General features: G+C 56.6%; 1 protein-coding gene across 1 annotated transcript in view; it reads left to right on the forward strand.

Annotated features, from left to right (window-relative positions):
* NOS1 (nitric oxide synthase 1) overlaps positions 1 to 21692 on the forward strand; it is an 86811-nt gene extending 65119 nt beyond the window's left edge. The window contains exons 18-28 of the mRNA XM_075534646.1: positions 2237 to 2411; positions 4099 to 4237; positions 4922 to 5000; positions 10961 to 11154; positions 12624 to 12793; positions 13788 to 13998; positions 14771 to 14858; positions 17510 to 17631; positions 18699 to 18847; positions 19838 to 20032; positions 21570 to 21692. Coding sequence (XP_075390761.1) covers positions 2237 to 2411; positions 4099 to 4237; positions 4922 to 5000; positions 10961 to 11154; positions 12624 to 12793; positions 13788 to 13998; positions 14771 to 14858; positions 17510 to 17631; positions 18699 to 18847; positions 19838 to 20032; positions 21570 to 21692 — 1645 coding nt within the window. The remainder of the gene's footprint in view (positions 1 to 2236; positions 2412 to 4098; positions 4238 to 4921; positions 5001 to 10960; positions 11155 to 12623; positions 12794 to 13787; positions 13999 to 14770; positions 14859 to 17509; positions 17632 to 18698; positions 18848 to 19837; positions 20033 to 21569) is intronic.
* The last annotated feature ends 4213 nt before the right edge of the window (positions 21693 to 25905 follow it).

The raw sequence follows: 25905 nt of genomic DNA on the forward strand, positions 1-25905 counted from the left end.
AGGGTAGAACTATACATACTCCATTATTGGTAGTATGGTATCAATTCTATTGGGACGGGAGTTTGTTTCTGACTTGTCCTCCGCCCTGGGTGCCCATTGGAATCAACCGGGGCTATTTACAATAAATCGATCCCTCAGCCCCACCTCCAGAGTATCTGCTTGAATCGGTCTAGAATTAGACACAAGCACTGCAATATTTGGGTTTTTTTTTTAAATCTCCTTCATTGACTTTCCTGTGCACCCAACTTTGGAACAAGTAGGTCCCAACCACAGGTTTTTCTATCCAAATGTAGCCTCTTCTCCTGCAGCAAACACATCACGCGTTAGAATCACACCCAGCCTGGCTGTTGCCTGGGTCTGTATTGCTACGGAATTACAATGGGGTTTATAGCTGAACATTTACAATCAGTGTTCTGATAGAAAACACTACCTTTGAACTCTCACTGAAACCAAATGTCAGCCCTCTTGACCAGGGGTCCTCAAACTCCGGCCAGCCGAGGACATTTATCTGACCTGCCGGGTGTTTTTGCCGCTGCTGCCTGTCCTGCTTAGCAGCCGACTCGTCCAGTGTATATAGGAATTTGTTCATCGTTTTTTTTGGTTTTTTTTTTTAACTGTAGTCCGACCCTCCAACAGTCTGAGGGACAGTGAACTGGCCCTGTTAAAAAAGTTTGAGGACCACTGCTCTTGACCTTCCCCTGTCGCCACCCACCCCCATTAGCAGATCAGTGGGATACAGCAGTACTTACTCAGTTTTTGTTAGTGTGGTATGCATTCTGCACATAGGTAAGGTGACCAGACATCCCGCTTTTGGCGAGACAGTCCTAATTTTGAACAATTTTTCCCGTGTCCCGTGGCATTTTTTTTAAAGTCCCGATTTTGGGAAAGAATGCACGACGAGCTAGGGTATATGGTGTCCGGCTGCCATGTGGCTGTTCCGCCAGGATATGAGTTTTATCAATGGTGTCCCGCTTTACCAATGTTAAAATCTGGTCACCTTAGCGTAGGGGAGCTTGTTTTCTGACTTGTTATGGAAGGACCGGCAGGTCATCCTTGACTTTTCCTCTTGGCCCTCATGGCCTGAGGTATTCACAACCTGGAATCTTCTATGCGAAGTTTTGTGGATTCTGGTTCAGAGGTTTGAGAAGAAGAAGTTGGGCATCGTATGGTAAAGACTGCAATGGATATTTGAGTCCAGTCATAATTACCAGACCCAGCCCAGCTCCATCCCAGGGCAAATTGACGATTCCATTGCCTGAGCCATCTGTTGGCGACCACGTCTGAAATAAGAGCCGGGTATGAGCATCGATTAAAGCCAGTCAGAGCAAATCGAAGTCCGTCTGTGCTGGTCCAATGTGGCAGGCATCTTGGGTCTAAAGAACAGAGGCTTCGAAAGCAATGCCTTCATCACACGACTAGTGACGGTTTTGTTGTTGGTCTCGGCCCTGGAGTCGTCCCCAACCCAAACTCCATCGGGTCCTGATTGTGGGTCAGGCAACCAATCTGCCATCGGTGGGTTTGCAGAAGTCAATGGCCGGGCCTCCCTGCCGAGTCCCATCTCAGCATGGAAGCTCTGCTCTGGGCAGCCTCATAGCAACCCACAAGCCTCTGTGGACAGACAGGTGGTGGCCACCCAGGAAAGGCAGTCGCCGGGAACCAAAACTGCATCCTTCACGTGGAAGACAAGGATGCTCCCCCGGGGCCACCACTGCCCCGAGGCTCCTGATAACCCGGAGCTCCAGGCTCCCCGCCATTGAGTTGGCTGTGACACATGGTTGTCCAGCCTGTGTGAGGCCAAGTCTAAGGGGGCTGGTTTAGAGCAGGGCCTTGGCCAACGGTAGCTCACAAGCCACATGTGGCTCTTTCGATACGGGGATGTGACGCTGAAGGAAACGTAAACACTTTTAAAGGATAATATTTTCCTGAGAACCCTATGACGTGCAATTTCTCCTGGGACAGACCCCCATGGAGTGGCCAGGAGCTGGAGTCTAATCAGCCACTCCTGCTGTCGTGGCGGTGGCCGTGGTGGCGGTGGCAGCCGTGGTGGCTGCAGCAGCAGTGTTCCCGGCCAGGACTGATTGCTGACTGGGGATTTCCCCTCACAGCTGCCAGAGAAAGGGAGAATGGCCTTGGGATTCCCTGACTGCGACTGGCTGGACTTGAACCTTATGGAGACAGAGCCCCTGCGTCCATGCTCCCCGGCTTAGACCTTGACCTTTTGTTGTCCTATTGGCAGGTTCTCGGTGTTCGGCCTTGGCTCGAGGGCGTACCCCCACTTCTGCGCCTTCGGACACGCGGTGGACACCCTCCTGGAGGAGCTCGGCGGGGAGAGGATCCTGAAGATGGGGGAGGGCGATGAGCTCTGTGGGCAGGAAGAGGCCTTCAGGACCTGGGCCAAGAAGGTCTTCAAGGTAATTGTTCTCCCACCTCCCAGAGACCCGCCTAAACCACGGAGAGCCAGAAAGAACGTGAGGAAAGCTCTGGGGCTGCCCCTAGAGCAGCGGTTCTCAACCTGAGGGTCGCGACCCCTTTGGGGGTCGAAGGGCCCTTTCACGGGCCATCCAATTCATCATAGTAGCAAAACGACAGTGATGAAGTAGCAGCGAACATAATGTTATGGTTGGAGGTCACCGCAGCATGAGGAACTGTCTGAAAGGGTCGCGGCATTAGGAAGGTTGAGAACCGCTGCTCTAGAGAGAGCACTCAGGAGCTGGCTCATAAACGTTAGAGCCTCGTGGGACGTCAGGGCCGAAAGGCACCCGTCCTCCGCTCACATTTGGCGGACACGTATGAAAAAGCTGGCCAGCCACCTCGCAGGGTGGCGTGGCACGGTCAGCAAGCTGGCACTTGGGTCCCACCAGTTGGCCTCCTGAGACTGACGTCGGACAGACGTCAGCCTCCCGTCCTGGAGCCTCGGTGACCCCCGTGAGGCCTTGAAGCTTCCGTGAGATGTAAACAGCGTGAGTGGATAACTAAGACGTGGTGCACCCGCGCAGTGGAATATTGCTCACACATGACAAGGAAAGACGTTCAGATGCACGCACTGACAAAGGCGTGCCCTGAAACCGCTGCTGGGTCTCTGGTGCACGTGCGTGGACAGGAAGCAGCCAAGACAGGCCAGTCCTTGGAGAACAGAAGCAGACAGAGGCTGTTGCCACGTGGTGACCTCTCAGCCGCCTCGAGCTTCCAGCTGTAGGAGCTGGAAGTCTTTGTGGGGTAACTGCTCAATTTAAGAAGCTGAGCCAGCCCCGGTTCTTTATTTTTTTAATGCAAGGAAGACATAAGTCTACCCTCAGGGAGCTTAACAACTAGCTCAAGTAAAGTCCCCACTTCCTCGGGGCACCGATTTTTAAATCATCATGGGAGTTTTAAAAATGGTAAAAATATAAAATAAAATCACCCTGTGAGGGTTCTTAGAATCACTAAAGCTGGGGAGCTAAGGAGCTTGGCATGCCAACAGAAAACAACTCCCACAAGAAAAGGCATAGCAAGTGTGCAGGTGTTCTGTATATTCTATATTTAATAGATAGTTTAACCTTTAGAGATGATTGGTCAGCAAGCTTAAAGTATTTACTTTCTGGTTTAATGCTAAGCCTCTAAACATTGGATAATAGAGTTACGTCTTAAGTAGAGGTTGGGCCCTAAACTCAGTAGTAAATAGAATGTGTCCTGGGCCTTGAATATACTCAAGAAATACAGGATAAGTGGATGGGTGGATGGATGGGTGGATACATGGATGGATGGATGGATGGATGGATGGATGGATGGATGGATGGATGGATGGATGGATGGATGGATAGATGGATGGGTGAGTCAGTGGAGAGATCAGTGTGTGAATGGATGCTGGATGAATGGCTGGGTGGGTGAATGGATGGGTACAGGATAGATGGATGGATGGTGAGTGGATAGATGGGTGGGTGGGTTACTGCCATGGGTGGGTAGATGGGTGGACAGTGAGTGAATGAAGTGGGTGAAAGAGTAGGAGCTGGTGTGGAGGGTAGATGGGTGGATGGGGATGTACATTCCATGTCTCAGAGCTGTTGAGGAGAGGTCCCCCGCGGCTAAAGGAAGCCACTGAGCACCATCTGTGTGCCACAGGCAGCCTGTGATGTGTTCTGTGTGGGCGACGATGTCAACATTGAGAAGGCCAACAACTCCCTCATCAGCAGTGATCGGAGCTGGAAGAGGAACAAATTCCGCCTCACCTACGTGGCAGAAGCTCCCGAACTTACACAAGGTAACTCCCGACGCCCTCCCTAAGAGGCATTCCCACCAGTGGGGAAGGAGGAAGGCAAGAGATCCGGGCTTCCTGGGGGACTTTGGGATGGAGGGCTTAATTGTTTGGTCCCCACCCCCAAATGGATAGCATGCTACCATCACCCCCCTCTCAAGAAAGCGCACGGTTGGAAGTTCTCTTCCCAGCAGTATGGTGTGCTTCTCTGTCCAGCTTGCTGCTGTTGTTGACTGCCATCCCCTCAGCCCCCAGCTCACGGAAGCTGGCAGCCCCCTGCACAAGGAAAGGAAGCACTGTCAATCCTCTATGATGGCTCCGTCCACTGTGGACCGTGGGAATTTCCTTGGCAGGTGTTCAGAGGCACATTTGCCAGGCCTTTCTTCCTAGTCTGCCCTGCTCTAGAGGCACCACTGAAACCCGGTCCTCTCCACACCAGCGTCTGCTGACAGCAGGATGGTGGTGGCGACGGCTAAGCCTGGGTCTCCTGCACGGAAAAAAGGGACTCTTACCAAATCTGCTTTCTGTTCTGCGCTGGCCCCAGCCACCCCCTCCCGACAGCTGCTTGACCCCTCTGAACTCAGAGGCCAGGCCATGGAAGTGCACCCCAAGGACCCTCCGCGAGGGCTTTTCAACTGACCACTGTTTCTCCCTATCTCAGGAGGACTGTTATCCCCTCCCCCCCAACAGGTTTGTCCAGTGTCCACAAAAAGCGTGTCTCGGCCGCTCGACTGCTCAGCCGTCAAAACCTTCAGAGCCCCAAGTCCAGGTAGGAGCACCTCGGGGACCCCCCCCCACCCTGCTTCTCGGAGGGAAGCTCAGGTTCCTCGCTCCAACCCTTGTGGGCCCCCCAGGCGAGGTTGGTCAACTCCCTGTGCCAGCTGCTAGCTGAAAGGTTGGCCATTTGAGTCCACTCTGGGGCACCACCCGAGAAAGGCCTGGCGGTCTCTTCCTGAACAGTCAGCCCTGGGAGCGCAGTTCTGAGCTGACATGGCGGGGGGGGGGGGTGTGGGGGGGGACCATGAACTGGGCCCAGCTCAGTGGCCACGTCTTGTTGGCTCCGGTATACGAAGCGGCAGAGAGCTCCCCTTGCTGGTGTGCAGAATCTGGGCTTCCGGAATGTTCCCTGGTCTGTTTCAGGACTTCTTTTTGCCAAGTTCTGACCTAGGGAGCGTGGACAAGAAGAGACAGTGGAGACTGCAGTGGGGAGGGCGAGGTGGCTTTGTTGTTTTGTTTTAAAGATCATTTTATTGGGGGCGCTTCCAGCTCCTATAACAATCCACACATAGACTGTATCGAGTGTTTGTATATATATTGCCATCTACGTTGACTTTCCATTTGAGCCCTTGGTATCAGCTCCTCTGTTTTCCCTCCCTGCCCCCCTCCCACCCTCGTGACCCCTTGACAAATTATAAATTATCATTGTGTTCATATCTTAACACCGAGAAAGGGATGGTTTTTGAAAGTAGCGCACACACGTGGTGAGCTGCTGATGCCCGCTGTGTGTTGGCATCGGAGTGAGAAATCCGCCCGCCCGCACATCTCCTCCCTGTGGGCAGTTCTGCTGAGGCCGCAGGAAAGGGCACCTCAGACTTGGCTTAAATCCCTCTGGGGAGGGTTGTTGCTGCCTCATGAGACAGCTAACCCGTTGCTTGAAGTCCTGACTGTCAGAAATAATCGTAATCCCAAGCCAGCTCCTTTCCGCCCTAGACCCCTGCCCACCCCAATGCTAGAAGACAGCCCAGTGTGAATCTAAGGACCTGCAAAGAGCCCCTCTAGGCCTCAGGTCCTCCTGTTGGTTCCTCCTGCGCCCGGCTTTCCAAACCTTTTGCTTTGGGGAGAGGACACACTCCTGGCTGCTGGGAATGTCATTCCTAGTCCCAGCCACAGCCTCAGTGGAGGTCAGGTGGCCTCAGCCGTGTGCCCTGGTGCTGAAATCACCATCCCCGGCCTGAACAGGTCATACTAAAGGGTCCTGAGACTGCCGGCGGACTTCCTTCTACCAGCCGTTCCAGCCAGGCACCTGAGACTCTCCAGCAGGCTCCTGCAGCCCTGTCTGCCGTGGGCCTGCAGCAGCAATTCTCTTCCCACCCCCGAAGGCCTAGGCCCAGATCCCCGTGGGACACAATCTCTATCGTTGCTGGCCATGGCCCATGAAGATCTTTTAAGACCTTGGTCCTTTGCTCGGTAGCGTTGCAAGAAGCGGGCTCCAGCCTGCCTCTGCCACATACTCTGCCACAGAGTGACTTCGGATGAGCTGCTCTGGGGACCGTGAGCCCTAGATGCCTGACCCACAATGGCAAGAAAGGCCCGGGGTGGTGTGAACGGCTAACCAAAAGAGTGGAGGTTCAAGTCCACCCCAGGGGTGCCTCCGAAGAAAGACTTGGTGATCGGTCCCTGAGAGCTACGGAGCACACACAGTTCTACCCTGATGTGGGCATCATGCATGAGTCACGGTGGCAACTGGAAGTAATGCCCAGCAGAGAGGAAACCCAACTTTTTCACTGCCCATCTTTACCCCAGGGAAGGGTCGGCAAACTTTTGAGGCAGAAGAACCCATTTTGTCCCTTGCAACCATTTAAAAGTTATCCGAGCTCCATGGCTCTATGTTTACAAGTCAGTGAAATCACCATCATCTCAGTAACAGCCTTCAGAAATTGCCGGCTGTACTTCAGAGCCACCTGCACGGACAGAAAGAGCCTGTATGCCTCCCACGCTGCAGTGTATGGGCCCTCAGGGAAGGGGTGGCCTAAGTAGCATCGGAAAAGAAGGGACCAATGACCTACTAGAAACTCCTCTCAGCAGCAGACTGTGAAAGACCAGGTGACCAGTATGACTCCCCAGCCCAGAGGACAGAGCAGCCAGGAAGCCAGGTGTGTCCTGCTGCAGTCAGACTCAAGTCCCAACAGCGGCCACGCCCTCTGCCTCCCTCGGGAAAAGACAGCTGTCTCAGAGCAGAGCCAGAGGGGAAAGTGGCTTATACGAGGATGTGGGGAGCAGAAGCTGGAGCTTCATATTAAAATCAATTCTTCGTCGTTAGCACTAAAAGCACCAACTTGCTTCTGGGAGTCTAACTCTTTAAAAGCATGGTACTGAGGTACTCCCTATTTGGGGGAGCCCTAACGCCACTGCTGGCTTTATGAGGTTCATGAAAGAGAAGATGCGGGGAAAGGGTAGAAAACTGAGTGAACAGGCACAGCTAGCATTCTCCCGATTTCTCCTAGCAACTCCGCGCAGTTAGGTCCAGGAGGCGAAATCCAAGACACCTCAAAACCACCCCAGCAGACACATCCTTACTGGCACCAAGTTCAGTAGCAAGCGACAAGCCTCTGATGCTCAGTAGCAACCGGGCATCCCTCTGACTGATGGGTCAACTTGTACCTGTAAAGACCAAAGTGACCGCTGTTGGGGGAAGTCACGTTCCTGAGGGAATCAATCAATGAGCAAGCAGCACGGAAAGAGCGGAGGGGGTAGGTGCAGATAAGTCGGACTGAGGCTCTGGATAAACCTCAGAGGGAAAGGGGGTCTTCAGTCATCTCAGTGGGGTGGCAGTGCAAATGGCTAAACAGGCCCTCTGCAACCCGGAAGATTGGTGGTTGGGAGCCCCCCAGAAATGCCACCAGCGCAGCAGATGCCTGGTGACTGACTTCCGATAGAGCGCCTATGGAGGACTGCTCCACTCAGGCACCAGGGGGCGCCCTAAGCCGTTGCTGGCGCAATGGCCACCTTGGGGCATGGAGAACAGAGAGGAACATCCAGGAAAAAGGGACAGCAGGATGATGGGGCCCCGAGGCCTGGGGTGTTTTTAAGTGGGCAAGGACATTCCAGCAGGAAGTCTAGACAGAGGCAGACCTCTCGGTTCCCATCCCCCTGCCCCTGCTCACATTGCTTCTCTCCACCAGTCCTCCCTCCTAAGCCAGGGGCATCCATGGAGCCAGAAACCCCAGTGCCACCCCCCACCCGCCACCTCTGCATAGACATGCTCTCAGCTGGCCCTGCCGACTCTGCCATCTAACCACATGACAGATCCACGACTGCCCCCCACTCAACCTGCAAAGCCACAGCCCTCTGTAGTCGAGGTGACTCACAGGCCACCTAGTGGGTCTCCTTGTCCCTAGGCTCTTCGCTCAAAGCGCCGTCCATTTTCCACACCTGAGCGGGAGTCGGTGCTTTAGACTGTAGATTAAAGCGTGTCCCCCGCTCCCCAGCATAACAGCCCTTTAGGCGGGCTCCAAGGGACTTACCAAAAAAACCCAAATCCCCACCCCCTGGTTGATGGGGCTCTCAGACCCCTTGTCCAACCACACGTACCTGTGCTGGCCACCCTGCAGCCCCTCAAGCCTTCTGGCTCTCCCTTGGGCGAACTGTGACCATTCCAAGCCCAGGGCCTCTGGACTGGCTGGTCCCTCTGCCAAAGCCCATCACTGCATCACTGAAGAGCTTCCGGTAGTTTGGGGATGGGGGTGGGGGGCTAATGCCGGGTCCTTGTTAGGCTGGTCTTTCTTCTTTGATCTGTCATTGGACTACTGTGGAGTGTGTCTGTCCATCCATCCATGCTGTTAGGGGCCTTCCGGTTGATTCTAACTGCTGGAGCCCCCCGTGGGTCAGAGTAAAACTGCTGCATGAGGTTGACAAGGCTCTTGGACGCCAATGCCTCATGTGTGGGGGCTGCCCTGGGGCAGCGGGTACAGAAGGCCAGGTAGCTACTGCAGCCCAGACTGCCCTCTTCCCGCTCCCCGAGGGCTCCCCAGCCTGCCTGTGTGCGCCCTAGGCTTTTTTTTAAAGTGTTCAGAAAATCCTACACTAGAGCTCCGGTTCCCCAGGCTGGTGCCCTAGGGGCGGTCCCACCAAGGTGCCCTGGGCTCAGGTGACCGTGCCTTCTGGGCGGAGTACCGCTGAGCCAGCCTTGCCCCATCAGCAGCTCGGAAAGCCCTCCGTTAAGTTGTTAAAGTCGTAGTAGCTCAGGACCTGGGCCCGCCCTCCACCCCGCCGCCAGCTCAAGTGCCAGGCAACCCTCGCCTGCCCCTGTCTGCCTTGCCACCTTCTGCCACTTGCCAGCAGGACTAAGGGATGTGGCTGCCTCAGGCAAGCCAGCTCAGCAAGTTCGAGGCCTCCGCCTCGAGGTCTCTATTTCACACCAGCCCGAAGCACGGAGGCAAATGGGCTGCAGAGAGAAGTCGGGATGGAAGAAAGGAAAGGCCCTCTGGAGAGGCAGAGCGCCCCCAGTGAGGAAGACGCCCCACAGCGCCCCCTGCTGGCGGGCGGCCTTTGCCACGCCCCCAGGCGATTGAGTCTTTGCACCGCAGGGGCGAAGACCCGGGGCTCGATGGGGAGAGAGGTGGGATCCCAGAGAGTAAGCGCCAAAATGTTCCCCTGTGCCAACAGCAGAGGGCCCTTGCTTTAAGAAATTGCTTGGCACACACACACAACAAAAAAACACAAGCGCCCTGGCACAACTATTTTTAACCAGCCTGGCTATTTGTGGCACAAAAGGGCTCTCGGCGGTGCCAAAAGGGCTCCTTGAAATAGCAAGTCCCATTGGACTCTTCAGGCGTCGATTTTCATACCGTGGAAAACGGAGGCGCGTCACGTGTGGGCGACGTCTTGGGAAACTGACCAAGTTGGCAAGGAAGGGAAAGCAGCTCTGGGTCGCTGATTCTACTGGAGTGCACGGGACACGGTCTGCCCCCGTGTGTTCGATCCGGGAACTGCATAACCTGCAGTCCGTCCGTCTGTCTGAAAACAGACTCCCTCTGTTCCGACAGCTCCCTGGCTTCAGTGACACTCCAACCCAGCAAGGGACATGACCATGGGGCTAACAGGCTCTCTCCCTGGCCGTGTGTGTGTGTGTGTGTGTGTGTGTGTATCTGTCTGCCTGTCTTAGATGGACAGTTCTATTTTTCCTGTATCAGTGGATTTGTACCTAACAGGAACCTGAGCTTATAACGGTCCCTGTCCCCCTTCACCATCCATCTGAGGGCCTCTGTTTGCAGACGGGGGTAGAACTTAGAAACTCTAGGTGTGACGTAATCCCACAGACTAGGGGAGCTTCCCGTGGCCCCAAGTCTTCAGAACAAGCCTATTCCAGCAGCTAGGGAGCCCAGGGCATCTGAGCTTCTCCTGTCTTTTGGGAAATGTTCTGTGAGCACTTACTTGGTGCTAGGCGTGGGTCTGGGCACCAGGAACAGAGCAGTGGGCTGAAGAAGGACAAATCCTCTGCCCCCGGGAACTTTCCTTGCCCGGAGGGCTGTGGAGGAAACAGACTATAAGCCATATAGCATGGCCATCCATAGTGTGGGTCTGAGGATAGAGAGCCTGTGGAGAGAAGCAGAGCAGAGACAGGACTAGAGAAAACTGATCTCTAGGAGATCGGTAGGATCGCTCCAACGTCCAGAGTTTGGAGAGAGAAGGAACCAGCCAAGGAGTAGCTGAGAGCTGGCGGGGAAAGCCCGGGGTGCTAGAACCATAAAGGGAGTGGGGAGGGGTCATGGACAGCGATGCCCAGTGTTGCCCGGGCAGTGGAGTTGGTCACTGGGAAGGCTGTGGGGAGAGCAGCTCATGGGTGGCCGTGGTCAGAGCCGTGGCGCAGAACCAAGGGCAGAAGCCCTTGGGTGGGTGTGGGCCCCCAGGAGCAGGGAAGGAGGGGCATTGGGCCAATGAGGATGGACAGGGGCAGGGGTAGTGGTAGCGGCTGGCCCTGGCCCATTTGCCCCTGGCCGTTCCCTTTAGCCGATCCACCATCTTCGTGCGGCTCCACACCAATGGGAACCAGGAGCTGCAGTACCAACCCGGGGACCACCTGGGCATCTTCCCCGGCAACCATGAGGACCTGGTGAACGCCCTGATCCAGCGGTTGAAGGACGCACCCCCGGCCAACCAGCTGGTGAAGGTGGAGCTGCTGGAGGAACGCAATACAGCTTTGGGTATGTCCCGGGGGCACCTTTCCCTTCTCCTGTGTGAAGTCTGGACAAGAGGGGACCCGTTCTTCTCAATCCTTAGTCCCAGGTGGTGTCTGTCACCCCAGCTTGTGAACTCGAAGACACGCCCCTTCTCGTGACTGAACATCCTTGACACAATTGGTCAAGGGAAGGCCGGTGACTAGTTAGTCAGGAGGAGGGGATTCTGTCTTCTTCCCTGCCCAGGTCATCAGCTAGAAATTGACTTCCTCAGCAGTTAACCTCCTGCTTCCTTCCTCACCCCTGCCGTCCAACCCCACCCTGCCCTGAATCTTCACCCCTGCCCTCTGGAGCTCATGGGATTGGACCACCCACCGTTTACCACAGGAAGGCAAATCTCAACCTGCTCAAGGGAAGCCATCCCTGCTGCGTTAGACCAGGTTGACCAGAGAAACAAATCCAGGGAGAATCGTAATATGTATAGGAAAGAGCTTTATATCACAGATTAATTATACAGTAAGAAAACACCCCAGCCCTGTCCAGATCAAGTCCATGTGTCTGATATTAGCCCATAAGTCTGATATTCGTCCTCTTCAGACTCACACAGCACATGCAATGATGCCCAATGCAGGAAGATGACAGGCCGGTGGGTGGAAAGTCCTGTGGGTCCAGTGGCAGTGGAAGCATCTCCAGGGCTCTGGCTGCCATCAGCATGGCTCCCTGTGGCTTGTCAACAGGAAGGTGAAGCAGAGAGAGAGTGTCCCGCCTCCAGGGAGGAAGACAGGAAACTCCCAGAACTCTCATGAGAAGACTCCGCCCATAAGGAGGCATCAATCGGGCTGTGACCTGATTGACAGGCTAGACTCCACCCCTGTAACCTAGTTACCAAGTCGATATGTAATTATGTGGTCTCAGAGGCCAGTGCTCAGTATTTCATCTCAGCCAGCCCTGGGGGCTCAGGAGGCAGGCCTGCTTCTGAAGGTGGCCGCCCGGAGAGCCCCACGGAGCAGTTCTCCTTACCCATGGGGCTGCCAGGCGTCGGCATCCACTGGGTATGAGGTGTGTTTGTCACGTTCAGCCTTGGAAGTCACTCCCCCACCCCACCCAGTGTCCCCAGTGCACAGGCAGAATCAAAGTCACCCCCTGCCTCATCTCCTTGGGGCTCACTGGCGTGGAGTGCCAGTGGACACCCCCTCTTGCTGCTGTACTATTTATTATCCTCCTTCCCCTCCAATGTTGCAGTCTGGGGCCAGTTGACCTAATGCCACGGGCACACGTGGTCCCTGGAACCTGGCTGTAGGCACAGGAAGCAGGTCGGCTCTGGGGTGTGGACACCAGGCTCGGCAGAGTCGGCGTGAGGCTGGCTTGACTCTGGGACAGCCCTGTTCACAAGCCCGCTCTGTGCCTGGGAGCGGGCTAGGCTCGCCCTCCTGCAGCCAGGCCCTGGGAGCTCAGCCTTGCCTTCCCCGGGCCCTGGGTCTACCGGGGCTTCACAGGTGTCATCAGCAACTGGACCGACGAGCACCGCCTCCCGCCCTGCACCGTCTTCCAGGCCTTCAAGCACTACCTGGACATCACCACGCCACCAACGCCCCTGCAGCTGCAGCAGTTTGCCTCCCTGGCCACCAGTGAGGAGGAGAAGCAGCGCCTGCTGGTCCTGAGCAAGGTGAGACCCTGGGCCTGGCCTGGCCCGAGTTAAAACAATAGTCGTGGAATGGCCACCGAGTGGCCTGCGATGCACAGTGACCTGTGTGTATCCGAGTGGGACTGCATGGCTGGCAGAGGGTTTTCTGTGACTGTGACCTTTTGGAAGTCAGTCGCCAGGCCTCTCTTCTGAGGCACTTCTAGGTGGATTCAAACCACCCACCTTCCAGTGAGTCGCTATGCACTTAACCATTTGTACCCTTCTGTCCAACACTGGTGGGTGCCTTTTCTGTCTCAGTCTTCAGAGAGCTGTCTAGTGGGTACAGCACTTCTCCAGTAGAGGGTGGTCTTGAGGAAGGGCTGCTGTTTTCAAATTTGCCAGACCGGCACCGTTCGGGAAAGCTGCTTTTGTTTAGCGTAGACCATCGCCATTTATTCTGAGACCCAAGAGGAAACCCACCCTCCCCACCCCCTTGAGTCTGGGACTTGTCTGATCACCGTAGAAATCGCTATTCTAACGCGTTTTTTCCCCTCCCTTCCTTTGTAACGCTCGATCTTTCATAAATCCCACCCTGGCTCAGGCTTAGAGAAAGGAGGACCCCACAGTGCCCTGGTTTGAATGCGGGGGTCCTTTCTGACCCAAAGGTCCAGTAGCCTGGATTGTCTGATACAGGAAGTCTCAGCTTCCACTGCCCTTGCTGAGAAACCAAAGGTTCACCTGCCCAAGCTGCAGCAAAGCTAACACACGTGCACAGGAGGAGCATGCGGGCTTCTCCCAACGGGAGGCTCTTCCCAGTATGCATGCACCTGACAGAGCTTTCTCCTGCTTGCCAGAAGGGATTAGAATGGCCGGCAGCAAGCAAGAGGTCAACACACTGAGTGCGTGTTATTTAGAAGCGTGAATGTGAACCCCAGAAGAACCATGCTCAAGAGGGGCGAGTGTCTGAGCCCTGGTTGGGGGGGGGGAGTACCAGGAGTGGGGTTCTAGCTTTCCTCTGCCCCTCTGCTTGGCCCAGGGTTTGCAGGAGTACGAGGAATGGAAATGGGGCAAGAACCCCACAATCGTGGAGGTGCTGGAGGAGTTCCCGTCCATCCAGATGCCCGCCACCCTGCTCCTGACCCAGCTGTCCCTGCTGCAGCCGCGCTACTACTCCATCAGCTCCTCCCCAGACATGTACCCCGACGAGGTGCACCTCACTGTGGCCATCGTCTCCTACTGCACCCGAGGTGGGCAGACAGACTGGGAGACAGGTGGGAGAGCACACACACACACACACACACACACACACACACACACACACACACACCCTGCGAAGGACCTCTGCGGGGCTGCAGAAACCACTGCCCACGGTCCAAAGGCCAGAGCCGTGGGAGGGAATCCAGTTCCAAAGCTAGGAAACCCAGGGAAGAAGCCCATCGGCATCCGGAGCACTGGCCCCGGAGGCAGAGCCAGTGCTGCGTAGAATCCAGAAGGAGGCCAAGGGTGCTGTCAGAAATGTTCGGCCTTGGCAGTGCCTTAGAGCCCCACGTAGACATCCCCTCAGGCCGCCAACCAAGACAGCAACTGCAACATGTCACCACCCCTGCTCCTTCAGGGGAGCGCTCCGCTGCAGGCCATCACGCTGGTGATAGCCAGTCGGGTAACGCAAGCTCCGTTCCAGCATCCCCCCTCCCTGACTGCAGTTCAAATGTGGGTCCCAGCATGTCCCTGAGACCACACTGAGCAAGACCTTCTCACTGGCCAGATTGAACTCCATCCTATTCCCACCCCGGCAGGGCCCTGGTCGACTCCCAGCTACACACTGCACCCCAGCGAGACCTTTCAAAGCAAGGGCTACAGGCAGAGGGTTGGCTGTGGCCTTGGGAGTTTTGTGTGTTGGAAGGAGAAAGCGTGTGTGTGTGTGTGTGTGTGTGTGTGTGTGTGTGTGTGTTTGTGTTGGGGGTGGGGGGAGTGCTTGGAGACTGTAGCCAGACCAGACCACCTTGGTTGTTTTGCTAGACGGAGAAGGACCGATCCACCATGGCGTGTGTTCCTCCTGGCTTGACCGGATACCAGCTGACGAGGTGGTCCCCTGCTTTGTAAGAGGGTAAGTGACACATGACCAGAAAGGAGCGGCTGTTTCCCCCACTGCGCATCCTGACCCTATGTGTCGGGGCTGGCGGGCCAGTAGGAAGCCTTGGTCCAGCGCTCTGTAGAAATGGGTGGATGGGTCAGAGAGATGGAGACCAACATCCTGCCTCACTCACTCCCAGTTAAGGAAGCAGCATCATGGACCATGAGAAGCTAAGGAAGTCTTCTCGGCAAAGCGCCCAAGGCAACAAATATGTATCAAGTATTTGTGTGTGTGTACGGAGCCTGATACCAAATTACAGTGGGGCGTGTGTGTGCGTGTGTGTGTGTACAGTGCTGCTGGATACTGAGGTACAGTAGTGTGTGTGTATGTGTATGTGTGTGTGTATGTATGTGTGTTTGGTGGTGCTGGATCCTGAGTACAGTAGTATGTGTGCATGTGCATGCATGTGTGTGTGTATGTTTGGTGGTGCCAGATACTGAGGTACAGTAGTGTGTGTGCGTGTGTGTGTATGTGTGTGTGTTTGGTGGTGCCAGATACCAAGGTACAGTAGTGTGTGTGTGTGTGTGTATACGTGTGTTCAGTGGTCCAGATACTGAGGTAGAGTAGTGTGCATGTTTAGTGGTTCCAGATACCGAGGTACAGTAATGTGTTCGTGTGTGTGCGTGTGTGTGTGTTTGGTGGTGCCAGATACCGAGGTACAGTAGTGTGTGTGTGTGTGTGTGTACATGTGTTCAGTGGTGCTGGATATCGAGGTACAGTAGTGTGTTCATGTGTGTGCATGTTTGGTGATGCCGGATACCAAGGTATAGTAGCATGTGAGTGTGCAGGTGCAGATGTGTGTGTGTGTGTGTGTGTTCGGTGGTGCCGGATACCAAGGTACAGTAGTGTGTTCGTGTGTGTGCATGTGTGTATATGTGTTCAGTGGTGCTGGATATCAAGGTACAGTAGTGTGTTCATGCGTGTGCATGTTTGGTGATGCCGGATACCGAGGTACAGTAGTGTGCATGTGTGTGTGCTCAGTGGTGTCGGATACTGAGGTGTAGTAGTGTGTGAGTGTGCAGGTGCATGTGTGTGTGTGCATGTTCGGTGGTGTCGGATACCAAGGTACAGTAGTGTGTGTGTATGTGTCTATGTTTGGTGGTGCAGGATACCGAGGTACATTAGTGTGTATGTGTTTGTGTGTGTGTGTGTGTATGTGTCCATGTTCAGTGGTGCAGGATATGAGGTACCATGGAGGAGCCTGGGTGACACTAATCCAGACTCGGCTGCTCACTAAGAGGTCGGTGGTTTCAACCCACCAGCCCCCTCCCTGGGGAAGTTTTTCTCTGTCCCGTGGGGTCCCCGTGACCCGGAGTTGACTTGATGGCTTGAGTAACCGGTGCTACGGTGGAGGGCCAGGCAAACACACACTTGGTCTGCATGGCATTCAAAAATTAGTGGAAATTCCAGCCAAATTCCACTGGCCACCCCCAGTTTGTTAGAGAGGTGAAAGACCTGAGCAGCCCCATCCACTGGAACGTTGTGCCCCAAACCCGGCCCCAAGGCCGTGTCTGAGCTCAGGACCCACGAAACACACACGTTTTCTGCCAGTCTGAACAGTGGCTGCCCGGTGTTGTCAGCTGTGGAAATCAGGGGCTTACAGTCTAGCTCAAGTACTGGTGACGTCAGCATCACGAGCCTCCTTTCCAAACAGAGTCCTGAGCCCACGCATGCCCCATAGGCCACAAGTCTGCAACTTTGGAGCCCCCACCCCTTTGTGCCCAGGTCACCCCTGTGCACACTGACACTCAGTATGGTGAGCTCGGTGTTTCTCAACTGGGAGGGGCGTGGCCTCCAAATCAGCACTCCTTGGCGATGTCAGGAGCCGCTCTAAGGACCCCTGGTGGGCAGTGGGTGAAGCATTGGGTGGGGAGTGGCAAGGTGGATGGTTGAAGCCAGCAGTTCTCAACCTGCGTGTCACGACCCCGTTGGGGGTCGAACGACCCTTTCACAGGGGGTGCCCGACTTATCACAGTAGCAAAATGACAGTGATGAAGAAACAATGAAAACAATGTTATGGTTGGGGTTCACCACCCCATGAGGAACTGTATGAAAGGGTCGCAGCATTAGGAAGATTGAGGACCACTGGTTTAAGCTCACCAGCTGCTCCTGTAAAGATGGACAGTGTGGGAAGCCGGAAAGGGCAGCTCTGTGGGCAGTTCACTGCCTGTGGGCATGAAGCAGTGGCAGTGGGTTGACCCAGCTGGTATGGGGGGGCACTCCTGGCTTCTAGTTCATAGGGGCTGGCCATGCTGCTCAGTACCCTACAATATACAGGGGGGCCCACAACACAGATATCTCTGACCCCCATGTGGACTGTGCCAGGGTAAAGAAACCCCGAGTTAAGTCAGTCCTACACACACACCCCACCTTTGTGACTCGGCTCAGCAGGGGAGGTGCCTGGGAGCAGAGACAAAGAGAGTGAGAGAACTCTAAGCTCCAAAGAGCTCTGGTTCTTGGGGTTCCCCAAAGCTGTGGGGCTTGCACCCTGAAGAGAGGTGCAAACACTCCAAGCTCCACCGTGTTTGTGTCTATCCCAGGCGGCCCTCTGAGCCACCTGAAACACGATGGTCATGGACGGACCCTCACCTCACAAACCTGACTCTCTCTCTCTCTGTGTGCAGAGCACCCAGTTTCCACCTGCCCCGAAACCCCCAAGTGCCCTGCATCCTGGTCGGCCCTGGCACCGGCATCGCCCCTTTCCGAAGCTTCTGGCAGCAGCGGCAATTTGACATCCAGCACAAAGGTAGATGGCCACCCCGCGGCCTCTGGATGTTCAGCCGTGGTCCAGGGGAGGCCGTGGGATAATGGAGTTGTCGCTCGTGGCTCCTGTCTGGGACGGTGAGGGTGGGGAGGGAAGGAGGGTGAGGGGCGTCGAACTCACCTTGCATCCAGACAGACCTTAGCCAGAGCACATCTTAGGGTCCTGGGTTCCCATCCCCAGAGGCCGTTTCTTTGACTGGTAATGAAAACTTTTCCTAAAAATGCGGATCACACCAGAAGGGGTGGGCGGCCGTGCCTTCTCACAGAGATGTGTTGTTCAAGAGCCCCGCCCCAGTCCGCTCTGGGGGAGGAGAGAGCCTTCATCAAGCCAGGCTGTGTTGAGTGCCCAGTCAGTGCCACACCTTGCTTGGACACTGGAGGGCATCTGACTGAGCAGGACAGAAAAAATGAGTGACCTTTGAGCGTGCCCCCTTGGAGCTGCCCCCAGGAGCCTGGTGGCTAACTGCAGGGTCTGCCGTTTGAAACCACCAGCCCCTCCGTGGGAGAAAGACAGGACTTTCTACTCCTGTGAAATGTTCAAACCTCGGAAACCCACAGGGAGAGTGGGTTCCACCCTGTCCTGTAGACTCACAATGAGTCAGCACTGACCTGATGGCAGTGAGTTTTTGGTGAGCGGCATGTGTTAAAGTGCCTTACCTCCCTGTAGCCTCACTGAGTGAAAGACTGCTGTAGCTCAGGGGGAGACTGAGGCACGGCTGGGCTAAGCCACTCACTGCTGCAGAGCTGCTTCAGAGCAAGGCTCCCAGAATTCATCTGGGGGGCTGGAGCTGCCACGTAGCCAAGGGTACAAAGAAGGCACAGCACCCGGTGAGAAGGGCAGGGTCTGCACAGATGGCCCCTACTTCCCTGTGTGTGTGGGGTAACCTCTGCATGTGTGTGTGCCTGTGACTATGCGTTTGTGAGTTTGACTCTGTAGTATGTGTGTGTATGTGTGTGCATTTGGATACACATGTGGGGGTTGATCCCACCCCGGTCATCATGCAAGTGGGCATCAGTGCCCTCTGTGACATGAGGTCCCCACTGGCCCAGGCATGAGCCCCTGCCCCATGGTCCTGGTCTTCGGGTGCCGGCAGTCTAAGATCGACCACATCTACAAGGAGGAGACCCTGCAGGCCAAGAACAAGGGTGTCTTCCGAGAACTGTACACGGCCTACTCCCGGGAGCCAGAGAGACCAAAGGTAACCGCACCCCATCACCCACACACTCACATGCACCCACACACGGACACCCGGGTCCCAGGAGCCACCCTCCGGCTGCTTCCCTGACACTCGGGGACCCCGTGGATAACAGGGGCCTGTGCCAGCCCCATCACCATGGTCATTGTAAGGGTCCCAGTGGCGGGTTTTCAGAAGGTCACCAGGCCCCTCTTCCTGGTCCATCTCGCTGTGCCAGCTCCACTGATGCCTGCTCAACCTCGGGCAAGAGCCAGAACCTCCAAGGACAGACAGTGGTGGCTGTTCCTGCTGCATCAGACAGCTGTCGAGCCCACTCCCCTCCCTGCCCTCCTCCTGCCAGTTCAGAACTCCCATCCATGAAATTGCTCGGGACTTGAGGAGACGTATCTGTTTAAAATGGCTAATGGTTCATCAGAGTCACCAGCCAGTCAGGATGGACACAGGCAGGGTGGGGAGAGGTCCAAAGGGGCCCCAGGGAAGGGGTCTAGACAGCTGGGGGATCAAGGCCAGCGTTCAGAAGACTGGCTAATGGGCACCACTGGCTCATGGGCAGCAACCAGGCTGAGCTGTGCTGATGTCAGCCTGACGTGGGGAGCCTCCCAGCTGAGTTAAAGGCCCCCTGGACTGGACTGAGCATACCCCACGGTGTCCTTGTAGTCCAAGGAGGACTGCGGCAGCCACTCCACAGCAGGAATAGGACAGGCCCTGTCCGACACACTCACTCGCTCGCTCACTCACTCACTCACTCACGCCCTCCCAGTCTGGCACTCAGCATAGCCCACTAGCAGTAAGCAAGCCTGTGCTAGAGGCGGCTAGGTCAGTAGCAGATGGACAGTCCCCTCTCTGATGTCCCGCCTGAGAATGATCCCGAAGTATGTTCTACAGAGATGAGCTCACCTCCCCGGGAGGTCCCCCTCCCAGAATTAACTGGAGCAGGGGAGCGGGAGCACGGGCACAATACCTGAGCGCCCCCCCTTTCGCCGGTCCCCACAGAAGTACGTGCAGGACATCCTGCGGGAGCAGCTGGCGGAGCCCGTGTACCGAGCCCTGAAGGAGCAAGAGGGTCACATCTACGTCTGCGGGGACGTCACCATGGCCGCCGACGTCCTCAAGGCCATCCAGCGCATCCTGACCCAGCAAGGGAAGCTGTCAGAGGAGGAGGCCGCGGTGTTTGTCAGCCGGCTGAGGGTGAGCGCCCAGCCCACTCCCCCGCCCCACTCCTCACCCACCAGTCTGCCTGACATCCCTCCTCCCGGGTGTCCACACACACTGCAGCCCCAAGCCATGGCTGAGAGAGGAGGAAGACAGGCGGGGCTGCGGGCATTCCATACGCTCGTACCTCTGCCACATCCGCATAACCCGCGAGCCCAGGCCTACCCTGAAGAGTGGTGTGGGTAGGGCACTGCACAAGGGATCTAGACCAGAGGTAGGCAGAGGCGCAGAGCCAGCCTGTACTGGGTTCCCCTGGCTGCACACCCTGGCACGGTGCTGGGCACAGCAGAGCTCGGCGGCAGCTGGTATGCAAAGTCGTGGCTGTGTAAGCCACTGCCCTACGTAGGAAGAGGACCATGGGCCTCCGGGGGATGGAAGGCCACCGCGTGATGCCCTCCCTACTCTGGCTTACCCCACTGAGCAGCAGCCGCCGGGCCTTTCGGCAGAAGAAGCTGTTGGTCTGAAACAGCAGTTCTTAACCTGTGGGTCATGACCCCTTTGGGGGGTCGAACGACCCTTTCACTGGGGTCACCTGATTCATAACAGTAGCAAACCTACATTGATGAAATAGCAGCAAAAATCATTTTATGGTTGGGGGTGGGGGTGGGGGGGTCACCACCACGTGAGGAACTGTATGAAAGGGTCTCGGCATTAGGAAGGTTTTAACCACTGGTCTAAAAGCCCAGTCAGGAAGGAAACTTCTGGAAGCAGTGTCTGGGTCTGAGGAGGGCCACAGAGTGAGCCCACAAAACTAGTGGGCAGGACCGAGGGAGGTCAAAGTCCAGCTCCCCAGTCACTGTCACTGCCCCTCCAAGGTTGGAGTGTTCTCCTGCCAGATCATTGTGGGGGGGGGGGGGCGGTATTCAGGAAGCCCACAGGAATACCTGGGGGATTTTCCTAGCCACGGTGGACTACTGCTTGAATGGCTGCTGTGGCTATACCTCGACTGGGACGCCTTCCCCCATGTTTAATTAACTACATGCACTGCACGCTGAGAACCGTCCTGCCTGCCTGCCTTCAGTTCCGCGAAGCCGTCCCCAGCGCCTCCGGAACTCCTGGATGCTGCATGCTAAAGATCCTTAGTGCCGTGGTTTCTTGAAGCGCCCCCTTTCTCTCTGCCAGTTTCTAGACAAAGATGCCCATCTTTGGAGAAGATTGTGTGCCCAGACGGTGGCTGTCCGCTTGAGGATGGCAGCCTGGGCAGGCAGTGGACACTAAACTTGGTCCATCTTCTGCTGGTCTCTGTGGCTGTCAGGGCTCCCCCTGCCCACCGCCCCGTCGCTCCCCAACGCTGGCTGTACGCGAGTTCCAGGAGGGAAGAGAGGGTGCTGTGGGTGCTGCCGGCCCATCTGGAGATCAGAGGTGTCCAGGGAGGGGACACGGAGGGCAGCCGGTGTCCCTAGGCACAACCTCTGCTCAAGGCCATGCCATTGCAGGGCTGGTCGTGTCTAGAACTTTCCCCACTTTGGCCGGGCTCCTGAGACCTGTGCCTGGGCTGTTTCTGCACCCCTAGGATGACAACCGGTACCACGAGGATATTTTTGGGGTCACCCTGCGGACGTACGAAGTGACCAACCGCCTTAGGTCTGAGTCCATCGCCTTCATAGAAGAGAGCAAAAAAGACGCGGACGAGTAAGCCGGTTGCGCCCCGCAAACAAGGGGCGGGCAGAGCCCTGGCATGGGCCTGAGGGGTGGGGGTGGGTTGGGGGGAGGTGCCTGGACCAGCCGCAGCCCCTCCCCGCAGGCCTGCTGCATCAGAAACCCAGCCGCAGGCACCTAGGTGGTTCCAGCGAGCCCTGCAGGGCCCGTGGCAGTGGTTTCCTGACGCCCCCGAGTGAAGGCTGGCTATCACCCCACTCACTGCCAGGGAGTCGATGCACACTGGGCACGGCAGAACTGCCCCTGTGGGTTTCCACTCTCCCTCAGACTGGCGGGCCTGGCACTGCCAACCTTGCAGTAGGCAGCCCAGTGCATGACCAGGACATCACCGGGGTCCTTGTCAGGAGGCTGGCTCAGTCCCTGGGGAAGTTGTCTTCTCCCCGGACCACTGCTCCTGGCCTTCACCTCACCACCCCCATACTGCCCCTGCCCGGAGTCTTTCTGAGGACACACGTTCTAACCAAGGTCACTTGACACTGGCACCCCTCCCCTAGAAATGTCTGCAAACAGCCTGGGCCTCCCTGTGCAAATCCAAACCCGGACTCCCTATTTGCCACATGCCCTCCTTCCCCGCCCCCGCAGAGCAGCTCCACAGCACAGCCCCGTGCCCTCCACGCGCACCTTCAGCTGTCTAGTCACTCGGGGTACCCGCTTTGTGCCTTTCACTCGGCACCCTCCCCCTAAGACCGTGGGAACGAAACCCAAAGGAGTCGCACAGTAACCCCACGCCGTCACAGGACAGCTGCCCCTGGGGTTTCCTCGCCTGTCGGCCCCTGCCCGGCCTTCCGCTCACAGACCACTGGGTGGGCTTCAACAGCCAACCCTCTGGGCAACCAAAGCCAAGAGACCAAGGTCATTGCCACCAAGTTCAGCCAGCCACTCTCAAGGACAGGGCAGAACTGCCCCTGTAGGTCCCCAAGTCATGGCTCTTTCGAGGAGCGGAGCGCTCTCCCACAGACTGGCCAAGGGGTTGGCACTGCCGACCTTGCAGGTAGCAGTATAGCTCACCTCCAGCCTGCCACCACCTGCGGGTCCCTTAGACCCATCCAGAGAGCTTGAGACCACATGGCAGCCGGGAAGATACCTCTGTGCCCTCTGGGCCCCAATCATTACTTTTAAGACGGCAGCTGTTTCCCATCCTCGGGTCCTTGCCGCTTGGGTTGATGAGCTTTCATGCACTCAATTCATTCATTCATTCATTCAACAAGATGAGCCCTAACTAGGTTCCAGATCCTCAGTGAAGGAATGAAAGGGGTGAAGTCCTGGACCCAGAGCTGACTGGGCCTCTTTAAGGAGCCAGAACAGCCTCGCTCCCACCCTGCTAAACACCCCCACCCCTTTCCCTGCCTCTTTCCGACAGGGTTTTCAGCTCCTGACTGGACCCCTCTTGCCGGACGAATGCAGGTAGGCCTCCTGGTGCTGTGGCTGGGAAGGCTGAGGTTCCGTAAGCGTGGACACTGCTGGATCTTTTCTCTGGGGCTCCACGTGACCTTGCTGCACCTGGCATCCCATCACCGCGTCCCGTGCCCTCCCTCCTCCGGGCTCCTGGAACCTCCCTCTCTCCTGGAGTCCTCTCGCTGCAGTGCAATGGCTTTTTACCCACCGTGGCTCCCAGGAAACTGTCCCCGCCCCCACACACACACACATCCAGCCCTTCCTGGCAAGGGCAGTCATGGGTGCGTGAAGGTGGCTCGTGTTTGGGTCCTCAACCTGGGGCCCCCAGAGTTTTCTGAGCCTGCCCCTCAGCATCTCCTTTCGTGCCAAGATGTGTCGGTCGTCAGTGTGTGTGTGTGTTTGTGTGCGGGCCACGGTCTCCGTGCAGGTGTGTTGTCCAGGAGCCTGCCATGGCCGGTTGAGTCGTTGTGTATCTGTGCAGTACCTCTCCCTCCACCCCCCCCGGTGTCCGGGTTGTAAGGGGCTGGCAAAGGGGAGGGGTGATGGCAAGCCAGGCCCCCAGGAACAGGGGAACCACAGGACAGCAGACATTTGACTGTGGGTGGACACTAGCGAGCGAACCCCAATGGGAGGGAAATAACCATCCATTGGTGGAACAGGTTGCATGCTGGGCTGCTGAGAGGTGGGCAGATCAAACCCACCAGCTGCTCCCGTCAAGATCCATGGCCTCGGCACCCCAAAGGGACAGTTCCACTCTGTCCTGCAGGGTTACGGAGTCGTGAGTTTGACAGCGCGTTTGGTTTTGAGCTTTGGCCGGGTCACCCGCCCAGCCCTGTTCTCCTCACCCCGGCACAGCCATGGGCCTCCCCAAACACACCCCTAGTCACTCCCACCTGCAAAGCCTGGTCGTCGTCATGTCCAAGGGAACCCACTGGAGACAGAAGTCCTCCCCACCTTTGCCACTGACCTTGGACACGCCCCCTCTTCCTGAGTGCCCCTGCCTCGCGATGTTCACGGAGGTCAAGAACACGGGTGGCCGACCCGTTCCGGACACTAGAGACCAAATGGAGGAGGGCTGTCTCTATGGTGGCTCACCGCCACCCCCACCCCGAAATAGGGCTCTTTCCTCTGCCCTCGGGGATGGGAGGGGGAGGCCAGCCTGAGGGAAGCAGGCTGGGGAGGGGTTCTGTGGCTGATTGCTGAGAAATCCAAGCAGGGTGTCAAGGACCCGGCCCGGGCTTCTAGCCTTCGGAAAGTGGACCCCTGAGTCTTTCTCCATGAACGGAGGATTCTTAACAAACACACTGGTCGAGAATGGACAGTCAGGTGGGACTTCTCCCTGGGAGGAAAGCACTGAGAGGCCCCGCACAGTGACAGTACCCGGGCCACACGGAGAGCTAACTTGCAGTATCTCAAGCTCCCATCCTGCGAGCTCCAGCCTGGGGTGCTGTCTGCGATCCAGGGTGGCTTCAGCGTCAGCCCACCTGACTTTGTTTTGCCATCCTTCCTGTGCACGAGAGGCCTTCCGTCGGTGCGGGGGGTGGGGGGAGCCCAGCTTCCCTTGAATTCCATTTTTTCCTGCCTTTGGGGAGCGCGCACCGTAAGACGCAGCCGTTTAACACAGCTCTGCAGGAGGGAGGCTGGGTGAACTGCTCCCCGACTTGGTCATACAGGATCGCGGTGACAGCACCAGGCACGCTGGTCCTCTTTGAAGGGACTCACTCGCTCGCCAACAAGCCAAAGGGCCCCAGGGCAGCCCGGGCCTTGTCTCCCTCTGCTCTGCCAGCAGCCCCCACTGGTGTCTGCAGTTTGGCTGGGTGCCCCATTCTAACGCTCCTGTATCTTGCCCTATCCTCTCCCGCTCATCCTGCTGTGAACACACAAACCAGACACTTTGCAGGCCTTTCACAAACACAACTTCCGGTCCCCACTGCTTTTCTCCTAGGGTGTTTGTGGCCAAGCCTTTGGATCTGTCCGGGTGCCTCCTAACAGGTCACTGCTAGCTCCCCAGCAACGGAACACCCTCCCCCACCTCCCGTGTCCACCTCCTTCAAGGAGGAGTGAACTGACCCGTGCCACCCTCCCCTAATCAAGCTTTCTCTGTGGGCATCACCAAATGGAGGCTGCTGAGCACTTGGTGCCCCAGGCCCCTGTGTTGTATATGTACCCCAGCTTGCCTGGCAGCAGGCAGGCAGGCAGATGGGAGCATCATCTTGTCTTACCTTGGAGTCCCAAAAAGGGTTCTAGAACCAAGATGCACCTTTTTCCCCAAAGATTTTTGTTTTTTTTTCGGTTTTTTTAAGTAAGCACCTCTCAGCCCACAGCACCAGCTGCTGTACGACTGATTGGCTTGCCGTCACCCTGGTTGCTCCCTTCGTTGCCAGAATCCCAGACCTGAGAAAGCCACGCTCAGGAATCATCAGAGAGGCCCCATCCAGGGATCCAGGCTGGGTGACGGCCGCCCTCTTGTGGTGGACGGTAGTGCAGTCACAGCCAACAATAAACCAGTGGCCAAATCGGCCAGATCCATGGTGACCCTGCGTGTGCCAGGGCACCCCAAAGAGTTTCTAATGGCTGGTTTTTCGGAAACAGATCACCAGGCCTCCCCACCCTCCCAAGTGGATTCTAACTGTTAACCATGGTGGGCAAAAGACCACGTAGCAGAAGAGAGAGAGTAGATGGTTTGCTAGGCATTTGGAGCCCTGGTGGCTTAGCGTGCTACGAGGTCAGCAGTTTGAACCCACCAGCCTCTCTGTGGGAAAAAGATGAGGCTCTGTGCTCTCATAAGAGATGTA

Source organism: Tenrec ecaudatus, chromosome 16 (assembly GCF_050624435.1).
Source record: "Tenrec ecaudatus isolate mTenEca1 chromosome 16, mTenEca1.hap1, whole genome shotgun sequence".
In the NCBI taxonomy this organism is placed as follows: Eukaryota; Metazoa; Chordata; class Mammalia; order Afrosoricida; family Tenrecidae; genus Tenrec; species Tenrec ecaudatus.